The 13,856-nt window shown below is 35.4% G+C and overlaps 1 protein-coding gene across 1 annotated transcript in view; it reads right to left on the minus strand.

The window, feature by feature from the left end:
* Window positions 1–328: 328 nt before the first annotated feature.
* The window catches only part of LOC127840336 (uncharacterized), a 67,379-nt gene continuing 53,851 nt past the window's right edge, over window positions 329–13,856 (minus strand). The window contains exons 4-6 of the mRNA XM_052368743.1: window positions 10,947–11,826; window positions 7,796–9,580; window positions 329–1,392 (exon numbers count right to left, since the gene is read on the minus strand). Of these exons, the coding sequence (XP_052224703.1) occupies window positions 329–1,392; window positions 7,796–9,580; window positions 10,947–11,826 (3,729 nt within the window). The remainder of the gene's footprint in view (window positions 1,393–7,795; window positions 9,581–10,946; window positions 11,827–13,856) is intronic.

Here is a 13,856-nt window from a genome sequence, read left to right on the forward strand (position 1 = left end):
ATTATATTTTTCAAGCATAATGTCGAACAACTTCCGTTGGCTATTTGTCCAAACACTTATAGAATATAGAATGATATTGCGCATTTATACAATATTTGAAATCACCTGACTGCATCAATTTTTTTATGATATACAAGTGAGATATATTATTTTTATTTACAAAATATGTAAACCAGATACAAATAATTCAAACCTTCAAACTATAATAAAGTCTTGCAGTTGCATTAATGGTTTCAAGGGACTTTTACTTGCGTAATCATCAGTGGCATTAAAATCTGATGTTTGTGCATGCAATTAGCAAGTGTTTTAAACATATTTCAAGCAAACATCACTTTAAAGTTATCATCATTCTGACTAGATCGTGTGATATTTTAAATCTCTCCACTGTAACATTATTCCGCGTCTCCAGTTCCTGTTGGATGGCAGTGTATTCCTCAAGCGGGATGTTTCCGAAAGTTAAGAACTCTAAAGAACAACACAATTTTGGATTACTTCCAACTTTCTGAGTACGTGTAAGCAGTGTGTCCACCAGTTCAAAAACTTTGGATGGAAACAAAAAATTAATATATATATTTAAATACTTCAATGATTGAGGTAGCTGTAGCTGTTTATATTTTTGCACATATAGTGTAAGTGTTTCCAGTTGTGTAAGTGATGCTAGTGACTGCGACAACAGCTCTACATGATGCACGTTGAAACCTCTCTGATCAATACTCAGACTCTTAATATTCAAACCATGCAGAGCCTTCAACAAGCCGGGGCCGCCTAACCCCATTTTAATCACTTTAATACTAAGGCTTTCCAGCTGTGTGAGCGATGACAGTGACTGCGACTTTGACTCTTCATTTTCTACATGTAAACCTCCCCACAAACAACTCAGACTCAGACTCTTGATATTTAGACCAGTCAGAGCCTTCCGCAGTCCGGGACTGTCATGCGATACTTGAATACTAAGCGCTTCCAGCTGTGTGAGCGATGATAGTACCTGCGACAGCGACTCTACATTTTTCACGTCTAAACCTCCCGACATACCACTCAAACTCAAACTCTTGATATTCAGACCATGTAGAGCCTTCGACATATAAGGGCTGTCGCCCGCGAGTTTTATAATGCAGGTATTGTTTAAACCATTATGTGTGAATGCACATGTTGCTCTTTGTGCTCCCTCTTCACATTCGATATATATATTCAACAGGCGACACGTCACCGCATGATCGAGAGTCAGCAGCGTGCCGAAGAGACTACGTAGACAGGTAAAAGAACACGTGACATTGTACAATTTAATGTCTTTTATAGAGGGCAGTAATCGAGGAGGATCTGCACACTGGGATGGATCTGCACGTTTAAGAACAAACCCGACCAGATATTCTGCTGTTGACGAACTTGCAAAATCTGAAACAATTAATGAATTCACAAAACATGGTAACTAAAATACTTATACACTAAATACATGTTATATAATTACATTTGTTGACGTTTATTTAATTTGGCAAGAATTAATATATTTAAATCAATGCATGTTCAGAACAAAATCCATTTTATTTCGGTATGTCGTTTTAACCTCGTATTGTTTAGTTTCATATATTCAATACTAATTTCAATGGTATTATCGAATGTTGTAAAATATTACTTTAATTTACATTAACAATTAAGTAAGATAAATATTTATTGTGTATAACCTACTTGTCATGATATGCATACCTCTAACAATGTATAATCAAATTATCCAATACACGAACTGAATCGGATAAAATATGAAACACTTCAAGGTTATTACACGTATTTCTAAATGTTAAATCAACAACTATACCGAAAATGAACAACACACAAATTTGTGGGAGCACTTAATTGTTTACCAGTGTCTGGTCTAGTTAGAAACGTTTTATGAGGTAAGGAACACAGTGATGTTGAGGCGTTTTTTATTCATGCATACTATGTTTGGGGTATTATGTGCTGCTATTGTTGATTAGTATTCATGGTATTGATTTTTTTTGACGTTTTCAGGGCCAAGATTTTGAACCCTGCAAAAAAGATAGTTTTATATTATTACCCTATTCTTATCTTAGAATTAGCCTGTATATGAACGGTATTATACCCAAACATAAGAAAACCATGGGCATAGAGGTACTCACCTGAGACCCAAAGTGTTAAATTACTAAAAAAATTATATTTGGCTACTGAGGTATAATTACAACTGTTATGCCCCCTGGTGGCAGTGTTTTTCGAAGGCAAAATATAATTTAAACAAATGTTCTTACAAGCTTCATGCAGATTTGACCTTAAAATGTGGATTTCTTGATTTCTTACAATAGATTTCTTAATTTGAACACGGTGAACTAGTGTTTCACCGCAAAAACCCATTTTTTAACTATGCTAAGATATCATTAGGAAAACTGTTCTGACCAGATTTCATGAAGATAGGACTCACAATACATGTTTGACCACTAAGGTGTTCACATGGTAACACTAAAGCCCTATTACAAAAACTGCTCCGCCTTCTTGCCATACTTTTCAACGGACCAGAGCCATTTGTGAGTGTGGCGCAGAAACTATTTAAATGCATTTTAAACGATAAATTGTCATAAAGGTTGGACGTCATATGAAACTTCTAAAGTGTCTACAAGGTGTTACTATAGCCATTTAAGCAAAACTGCCGCGCCCACAGATGGACATGTTTTCCAATATGACCGCAATCATTTTCGAACGCTACGAATATATATCATACGAATAGGGATGGCAACGAATACCGATTTCGGTATTCGAATATTCGGTCACCCTTCCGAACGAATATTCGGATATTCGGTCAACATCTGTTGGAAAAAAGTCAACTTTGTTTACCGTACCATTACTCCATGAATTCTTCTTTCGTTTTTACCGGAAGATCACTGGAAGTGTTTAAATATTGACACAGCGTTGCCGTCGTTAATTCGAAGCGGATGTTGTTGATTACTTTTTATTGTTAAAATTGAATGACAAAAACTGTTTTTAAACTATTAATATCGTACATCAACAATAGAACGAGAAACATAATATTACATGACGACAAAATATTACATGACAAAACAGTTAGATCTACATATAATTAAAGCTGAACTTACACGAATTACTTAGTATGTACATAGACACAACACACTTTGAACCTGTTTAACAGACTAAACGGTCAGTCTTTTAAAGTTGCCACGTTTAAAAGACACTTGGATCGGCGACTTCTTATCGGATGACGTCGTGAAATACGTCCAAGCAGCGAAAGGCGTAGGTGGCATTTTGCTTGGACAGATATTTACTTTATGCGTGTAGCAATTATAATATTTTCAATTAAATGAGGGTGAAATACCAAAAACATTTCTTTAAGTATAATACCTGATTGAATATTGAGTAATTAATTAATGTTTGGACCATACGATACGCAAATACTCATTAGAGGTTGAGTAAATTATTTTCTAAAAGCTTTTTTGATTGGACAACGTGATTATAACCATACGATCTGTTTTGTTTTTCACACCAAGTCGGCTCTTTCTTTACTCAATTAATCTTTGATCATTTTAAATGTAATTCGAGTTATTTGATCAATACGGGTCGGTGTTTTAATTTCCTTACGGTCTTATTTGTTGTTACACAAAGTTGGCTTTTCCTTTACTCATTTAATCTTTGATGATTTTAAACGTAATTCGAGTCATTGGATCAAGTGCAGGTCGATGCTTTGATTGCCGACGCGATTTGCACCTATCATAATTTTGACACAAAGTGTCTGGCTTTGTTAGCGGGATTTATGACCGGTATACTGTCATCACCATAGCGACGCATTAACGCGCCTACCGGAATAAACATTATGACACGAGGAACAACTTTTTTGACAATGTTTGTAGCAAATTGTACGAATACAAAGTCTTTGAAATTACTCGATTTTTTATTTTTTCTTCCGAATATTCGATTCGGAAAACAGTATCCGAATATTCGGTCCGGGACCGAATATTCGGATATTCGGATATTCGTTGACATCCCTACATACGAACAAATGTTTTAACAAATAATACAGTTAGGACAATACATATGAATACTTAAGTGTGAAAAAGGTTTTACTTTAATACTATAATGAATACTACCCTGCCCTCTGGCGGCCATGTTGTTCAACGGAGTGGAACAATATTTGAGTCATCCTAGCTATCACTAGAACAAACTGTCTGACTTACTTTCATGAACACTAGACAATAACTGTGACTTCCTGAGTCTTACTTTAGCTATATATGAAACATTTTCCCGCCTCCTGGTGGCCATGTTTTTAACCAATCAGGAACCATTTTCAAAGTCAAGATATTAATGAATCAAATATTTCTACAAAATGTCATAATGCTTGAAGTATACATTTTACTTTTACAGTGTAAAAAAGCTTGTTTCTTTAATATGACCTAGTGACCTACATTTTTGACTTTAAACCAGGTTTCTAACTTAGCCGATATATCATTGGGACAAATGTTCTGACCAAGATTAGAAAGATTGGAGGAAAACATGAAAACAAGTTAAGACGGATGCAAGACGCAGACGGAGAAAAGATCACAAACGCTGAAAATACATGAAGTTGATTCATGTAACAATGAGAGCACGATTATTAATTTTTGGTAGAAAATGTTTGAGCAAAATAATTAAATTAGTAAATTATTTCAAAATTAAATATCAACATTTAATCACAATCGTTAAACACAAGGGTGTAAGGCACTCACTTAAGACATTAAAAATACAAAACATTTCTGAGAACGTGGACTTAAGAAGAATAAAAGGTAATTTATGGAACATAAAAAGTTCATTTCTAGGCGCATTATTATGACAAACATTTGATAATTGAAAATAATTCCAACACAAACTATATATGTACATATTAAAATTTTAGATTAATTAATGGATGAAAAATAAGTTAGCCAGTACTTGCTTGTATCTCCTGCAAAACCGATTGTCTAAACAAGAGCTGTCTCCATAGGGAAGACATATGCCCCCGAAAAACGCTTTTTCAAAACCTAAACGCAGATTGCGAAACCTAGACGCGGACTCAAAGTTAAAGATCAAGGTCAAAGCGGTTAAAATGTGTGTGCGTATGGAATGGCCTTTTCTTTATACACATGCATACACAATATGAAGGTTACATCTAAAGCGACATAGAAGTTGTGAGCATTTTTCTAAACCTAAACGCAAAATGTGACGAACAGACGAACAGACAGACTGACGGAAATGCGGTCACTATATGCCCACATTCGGGGGTATACAAATGCTCAGTGGGTCACATGTGAATTAATTATAGATCAAATAGAGAGATTCCAATTACAGCTTTTGATATACAAAAAATTACAATTAAATATAACATGTAAGTTCATATAATATTAATCCCTTTTATTGGAAAATAAATGTCGTATTATTTGACGTAATAACAATATTTAAGTAATTCTATATCATTAAAAAAGCTTGGTTGTAATCAATATTTCACCAGTTTCATCATAAACTTACATACCATCACAGCGATTTTAAAAATACCATACCATACAATTCGGAAAAAATGTCGCGAAAACTCCTAAAATTGGAGAAATTCCAGTTGTGAAATCTTAAGAGAGGGAATTATGGGTCTTTTTAATTGCTTGGTATAAATTTCACAAACCGATTCAAATATGTTTAACCAGCATTTTGGCTTAAAATGTTCAGTTTCAGCGCTCATTTTTGTGTTCACTTGCAGATAATCCGTTTTTGGTACAAAAAGTGACGAAAATTTATTACTTTTGGGAATTTTTCAGACGGGTATTGGAAATTTTGGATTTTTTCCTTTCATCATCAGCAGCGACACAAGCAGCATCAGCTTCATCATTATTGTGAACCATTATCATCTTACAAAATTACTTCAATAAATCACCATTTTATTGATGCGTCTGTAATGGTTGTAATCATCCTCAGAAAGAAGCAACTTCAATATGTGTTAAATGATTGCAAGGAGAAAAATTGTAAGCTACACTTATACATCTCGTGACGGTCATATTTTTCAAAAGAAAAAGACCATTTTCGAACTCATTTGCAATATCTAAAAACACTAACATTATGAGCATGTTTCATAAAGATATTCAAAAAATGTGACTTCAAGAAAGTTTACTAGGGTTTCATAATGCTATAAAAGGAAAACTGCCCCGACCGTTGTCAGCTTTGTTTTTCAACATAATATAACAATTTTCGAACTCAGCTGAGAAATGCTTTGTAAAAACATTCTGACTAAGTTTAATAAAGATTGGACTATAAATATGACTTCTAGAGTGTTAACAATGTTTTCCTATAGCAATAAGGAAAACCACTCCGACCCCCCTCTCCCTGGCGTCCTGTTTATCAACAAACGAACTCGGCCCGGATATTATAAAAACAAATGTCACGACCAAGTTTCATGAGGATTGGACTACAGATATTACACCTTGAGTGGTAGCAGTGTTTAATTATAAGGAAAATTCCAGTTCATCGGCGACCATGTTTTTCAACGTACCGTAGCTTTTCACGAGCTTATCTGAGATATCGATATCACTAATATTCGGACCAATTTTCATAAAGATTAGAAATAAATGTGGCGTCTTAAGTGTTAGCAATGGTTAACTATAGTCATATTAGGAAAACAGCCCAGGCCTCTGGCGGCCAGATTATTCAACCAAGCGGAACCATTGTGGAATTCAGCTGAAAAATGTTCTTACATAATTTAATTAAGACGTGACAATAAATCTGACCTCTAGAGTATTAGCAAGCTTTTTCTTTATTTTGACGTAGTGCCTAGACTTTTACCTCACGCGACCCAAATTCTAATTTTACATCGTTGTGGTCAGGTATATTAAATAGGTACCTTAATAGATTAACAATTTGCTTTCGTTTTTCTTCCGTGATATTCTAGCTTCTATTGCAATGCGTATCAGTGAGACTTATCCGCCAGGGAAGGTTACTGCCTTTGACGATGCTTATATCGACTAGCGTCCATAACAACTCGTTGTTCATTTTATAAATTTGTCTGCGAGAATAGTACCGCGGTTTCGTGAGTGTACAGATAACAGACATGCTAAATCAAAACAACAATACAGAAAACCAAAAAGAATGCAATATCTTACAGCGATTAGGATTCGTTAACTTTATCAATTAAGGACATTATCATTGTTGATGGTCGAGTCTGAAATAAATTTATATGCAACTTTTGTCCCTGATGCAAGAAGTGGAACGAAATTAAAATTGTTCACTTTTAAGTCTCGCGTTTCTATGAGCCATGAAGTATTAAATACTTTTCTTACTTTAATAATATTACAAAGATAAACGAAACAATTTCTTTTAAGAATATACAAATCGAATGTATTTATTTGAAATCAAATCCCATTGACATCATTTGAAGAACGTAGTTTCATTCCATTTTGGTCTGAAAACAACGCAAATTGTTCCCATTCGACCGGTATTGGTAACATTCCCAAAGTGAAGAGGATAACTATGTTAAGGAAACACTCAACTTGTACATGCCATTAAGCTTTAAGCAGTAAATGTGATTAATCGCTTTGCTGCTGTGATAGCTCGAATCTGATGAATATCATCAAGGTCACAGGAATATTTTATTCGAAATAATGGAAATTCACGTTATTAACTTATTTTTCCTTTTTTAAACATCATGTGAACTGCCTATTAAAGTGTTTTGGTTAATGTTTAATCCTGCAAATCAGACTAAGATTAATATAAACACACGAGTAAACTAAAAACCCATTGCCGCAACTAAGAAATTATCTGATAAAAACAATACTATATTTTTAATTACCACTTAGCAATATGCCGCTTCCATATAGTTCCAGTGATTTCAGCTTCATGCACGATGACAGATCAAACTCAATTTGAGACGCAGACTCGCCTCTTGTTGGTGAACTTGTTGGTGAACTCTCTCTGCTAGAAGATATACACATGGACAGGACATTAGACTTGTTATTTGTCCATATGCTGTGCAGGTCTTGCATGTCGTTATCAAAGTCTAAATGGTACACACTGAGTTTGAGTATAATATCCTTTTGCTGATTGGCAACAGCTTCTCTGTATCCTGCTAGTATGATGTATTTAAGCCCAGAATGATTAATCGGGTTCCAACAACGAACATCGTGTTCATCCATCATGCCAGAAAGCTTATTTGCAGCCGAAATGTTCAGTCCGCAGAGGAAGATGATCACCTGTGATATGCCAAGATATGCATCGTCGTGACGGTTGAGATAACCGGAAATGACGTCATCAATCAGATTGGTATTGCATGCAATATGATAAGCAGCCAGGAATTCCTGAATGCTCTTATGAATAAATGAAAATGATGAAGTTGATCTTAATGCAGATGCCTTGCGTGTCGCTGATAAAATACCGGACTTCAGTGCAAAGTTCTCTTGATCTAGTCGACCTAAATTGAATTTCTTTAGTTCCGTACTGGTGAATACCAGAGCTTTTTCCGGTGTATCTGAAAACAGCAAATAAAATGCCGCTTCAGCAAGTTTATTCAAGTGTTCGATATTGGGTTGTATGTTTTGTGTCTCTGTGAAGCATGGATAAGGCGGCTCTTGAAATTCACTCGTTTCAATGTTCGCCTTCTTGAAAAGACATTCCAGCAAGAGACTGTATTTTTCACACCTAGAGCCTTTCAGTTCAGTTCCTTTGGTCCAGGAGTGTACAATCAAACACAACATCATTGGGGTGTTCAAATCCTCTAACAAGCCAAATTTCAGTACATACGATTCAAATTCAGATTGTGTTTTGTCTAAATCTTGTCTACCCTTAAAATCTTTCCTACACCTCAGGATTGTTCTGCTCACCTCAAACACGTTGTTTACTCCATCAAGTTGCAGCAGTTTGCAAATCTGCGAGTCAAGTATTTTCGCTTCTGTCATCTTCCAAGATCGAGTAGTAATCAACAAAACGCAAATACTGTGTACGTCGGCCAGTCTTGGCAGGTTGTGATGATCACCAGTACCGGTCCATTCATCTAGACCATCCAATAATACCAAGCAACGTTCACGTTTCATGATCTCATTAAGAAGTTTGTATGCCTTTCTCCGATCTTCTTCAGATGAGAATATACTGTCAATTATCTGTGAATTTATCATGTTTTCAATTTCAAACTGATCAACTGATTCCCGTAATGTTACATGGAAGACACATTTAAAGTCTTTCAGAGACGTTAAATCGTCAAAGACATTTGAGTATCTCATATGTGTATTAGAGCTGAATGTAGTGGTATTGTCGTCAATTGGCAGCTTATTCTCTGCTGATTGTTGTGATGTTATAGTACACCAATCCATTACCAATTTTGCAAGAAAAGTAGATTTTCCATACCCTGCTTCCCCTTGAATAAATATCTGTTGGTTCGGTTTGGTATCCGATAAAAAAATGTGTTCGTATTTAAAAATGCGTTCCCCAGTTTTCTTGAAAAACCCTCTTTCCTTAGCCATTAGTTTGATATTCGGCGGCATATAAATATCAAGTAACTTTTCCTCAGCCCAGTCATCCAATGGGAAGACATTTGCATAACAGAAACGATTCCTGTAATACTTTGTCAAAGCTCCAAGCATTTCTGAAATCACGGAATGGCAACATATTGGTATACATAAAACAAAAGACTCTTTAGAACTATATTAATCATTATTCAATACATAATGCATGTTTGTACACATATAGCTCAATTTATAATTCAATGATTGCAAAGACATGTGTGAAGGTCCATATAATACCTATAGCAGAAATTGCAATGCTATGGAAAAGTTGCAAGAACAGTATGAGGACACCGACGCAAACACTGGGATGAGTAGTATACGTGTACTTTTGACTATTTGGTAAATATAATTATTATCGAAGTCGTAGTGATCAGTATACATTTTGAAAATTAATGACAATTTTTTCTTGACCCCTAAACTCATATCCTCTACACAAATGCGTACAGAGAGCGAATAAGTTATCTGGGATGTTATCATGATCTGAGGTGACTACAGATAATCACTACTTGCAGATCGTAGTGATCAGTACACATTTTGAAAAATCAAGTATAAATAATTTTCCTGAGCCCCATGGTCATGTCATCAAAAAATGCGTACACAGAACGACTAAATTATCTGGAATATTATCATGACCTGAGCTGACCACAGATTATAACTTCCTGCAGAGCCTGTTCCCCGCTACACGTAATGATTATCTGTCTCCCAATCATCCAAAGTTGACCAGGACAACAACTTCACATTTTAACCAGATACAACTTGGATTAATCAAAGGATACGCAAACAAAACTTTGGGTCAAATGTGTTTAAAACTTCGTCTACACTAATATTTATTAATTTACTTAACGATGAAACTGAGGCCAAATACTAATTATCGAAATCGCAGACTATTACCAAGTGTTTATAATGATACATGTTATTGAAACACGTTTTCATAGATTAGCTATTGTTATCTTACACTGACAAAGCATCAGTAAGTTGTACAATAATATACATAAGTGGATTTATAAGTTGTTTTGGGGTATATAATAATTGGAATCATATAAGTTTAATAATGATTATACTGTTATCAGGGCGTTTTTTTCTTGATTTGGGTAAAAAGCCTGGCCTTCAATTTTGAGGGAACAATTATATACAAAACTAAAATAGGGGAAGACATGTCCAAAAGTACTCTTGATATGTGGGAAAATTGTATCATTTTTAATTGATTCTATTAGGGGCAAAGAAGGGAAAAAAGCTCTAGTTATATTTCACTTTTATCCAGTATATGCGTATACTTCTGTTTATTGTATATTAAGCAAAACATTGTTTTACTTTTTAACATCAACATGTGAATGAATATATTAAATTGATCAAGATCATTCGATTTGTTTGAAACCCACTGTTGAATAAAGTTAAATGTTTGCTGTTTCAAAATGGTATAGTGGAATAATAAGACGTTAGTTATACCTTTACAAAACTGTTTGTAGGTTGTTTCAGTGAAAGCTGTATTTCCAAACTGTTCTTGGATGCCCTTAATGCAATTTACTGCCTGCTCATCTAAGTCCTGTTTGTGTCTACTGGCGTGTTCATCTATGCCCAGTTTGTGTCTATCCGAATGTTCATCCATGCCCTGTTTGAGTCTACCAGCGTGTTCATCCATTCCCTGTTTGTGTCTATTGGCGTGTTCATCCATGCCCTGTTTGTATCTATCGACGTGTTCATCCATGCCCTGTTTGTGTCTGTCGGCGTGTTTAGCCATGCCCTGTTTGAGTCTATTGGCGTGTTCATCTATGCCCTGTTTGTATCTATCGACGTGTTTATCCATGCCCTGTTTGTGTCTACCAGCGTGTTCATCTATGCCCTGTTTGTGTTTTCCGGTGTGATCATCCATGCCCTGTTTGTGTCTACCAGCGTGTTCATCCATGTCCTGTTTGTGTCTATCGGCGTGTTCATCCATGCCCTGTTTGTGTCTATCGGCGAGTTCATCAATGCCCTGTTTGTGTCTATCGACCTGTTTATCCATGCCATGTTTGTGCCTATCGGCGTGTTCATCCATGCCCTGTTTGTGTCTATCGGCGTGTTTATCCATGCCTTGTTTTTGACTGTCGACGTGTTCATCGATATCCTGTTTATGTATATCTGCCTGTTTAGCAAGCTCTTGCTTACATGTGTCCAGAAAATATTTTATGTTATCAATACACAATGCTGTATTTACTCTGAGGTCATTCACTGATGCGTCAACAACGTCTTTGGCAACATCTTTCAAGTGTTGTTTCAAAGTTGTTTCTAAAGCATCCAGGAAACACATCATCTCTACTGTCGTCAATAGTAATGTGTCTTTTTCCAACTGTATCATCAAATGGAAACAGTTATATTTAATGACAAAAACAGCTAAATTTCAAAAATAGGACACGTTATCCTGATAGTGAAGGGAAGAAACAAATGAGTGAATTTTATGTGTATTTCAGTGCACGTTTGTCTCCAATTAGATAATTTACTTGATACAGACAGCCAATGATTGTTCTTTACTTGATATTGAAGGCAATTATAACTCATTAAGTGCGGTTCAGTTCCATATTAAATACTTGAATTGATAACGACAGCCAATTATAAATGATTGTGTGGATTAGTTCCCAATTAAATAATTTACTTGATATAGAAGTACATGATACAATACGAATTACCATGAATTTAATTGAGTATTATCAACTTCATGGAGTAGTTCTCATCTTGAATTGAGTTTCAGTAAAGTTTACATGTGTGTAGCCTCCAAATAGACGTTCATTTAAGGAAAAGCAATAAAAAGAATTCTATTATATGCGTATATCGGCTGGCAGGTTGCCAGTTGTCAGAAAAAAAACATTGTTGACCATGTAGAAGATCAAATTCGACAGGGTTTTAAAATCCCAACCCCTCCCCCCCCCCCCCGATGTGTTCATGCATAATCGTCTCCACTTGAGTTCTTTCATCCAAAATACCGGTAATACTAAGAGGCATAACATAGTAAGATCCATCAGAACATTTTATTTCCAAACAAAATCAATTGCACAATTTTAAGCCCGCACAATAATGTTTACAATTAAAATTGAGCGGAATCGGTAACAGAGATTTCAAGTGACTTCACATTTGTGATATACTGAAAATCTCCCCTCACTTGTAATCTATATATTTCAACTGTTAGGGACGATTGTAAACCCAGCTGATATCATAAGAACAACCTTCTACGGAAGGTGTCAGGTTTCACGATTAATGAGCAAAAGGAATGACTTTTTTGCAAGATTTACTGTACTGTTATAGCAAATGTTCCTCTCGAAAACCATACATTTCTATTTATCATAACATTTATCAAATTTTGCATGGATATTACAAGGTTTAAGATGTCTGCAACAATGTGTTTTATGATTCGGTAAACGGTGTTTCTACCAGAGGGTAACAATGTGTCGTAGTGAGAATAGTTTATGACTTGACTGATGGTAATAAAACAGCCCACCACTTGGAAGCCCTGTTTTCCAGAAGAGTAGCAATACTTTTTATGTCGAGATATCATAATAAATATCGTGAGCAAGTTATGTTAATATATAAAGTCTGTATAATGCCAAAACAAGCTCGCTCCTCAAACCAGCCCTAACTATTCAGTCAAAGTTATACAAAATTAGTCACTCAATGTGGCGACTAATGTTAACAATGTAAATGCTGACGACGCACAACAATCGGCTCTGTACACATGATACAAAAAAGATCACAAAATCTCCCCATAAGCGGTAAGAGCCCATATAAGCTCAAAACGATATAGTGATGGTGCTTTATCTGTTTGATATGAGTATTCAATGGTGAAAAAGGCAGGACACAATATGTTACGTTATAATTTGTATACAATAAGCAAGGGAAGTCGTAAAATGACAAGACATAACGCTAATACACCACCTGGGCTAATTTGACTACAGCATTTTTGGCAACGTTATCTTGGCTGAGATATCTTGAATCTTTCAGCAGGTTGTTCAATGTTGTGAAATAGTCTTGGAGATCGACATCAGTGACTTTCATTATTGAAGAGTGCCGCACGGCTTGGTGGACTTCTCGAGCCTAGTATGAAAACACATTATCTAAAGATGTGATGTTTTTTGCAAATGTGCCAGTTATCCTATTATCAAAACATGCACATCAATTTTTTTGTAAGCTTTTGTATATCATATCTCGCCATTAGCGCAGAAAGGTACCATGCGCCTATTAAGTTAAATGTCACATAGTACCTTTTTGCATCAATTGGGCGATATGCGAAATATAAAACAAACACGTTCTGTTTAGACCGCTACTGTTTAATAGCGCGTCAAAGATAGCTCCGCAAAAATGTCAGTATTTTTATTTAAAAGAATACCT

The sequence above is a fragment of the Dreissena polymorpha genome, chromosome 8 (genome assembly GCF_020536995.1).
Source record: "Dreissena polymorpha isolate Duluth1 chromosome 8, UMN_Dpol_1.0, whole genome shotgun sequence".
Lineage (NCBI taxonomy): Eukaryota > Metazoa > Mollusca > Bivalvia > Myida > Dreissenidae > Dreissena > Dreissena polymorpha.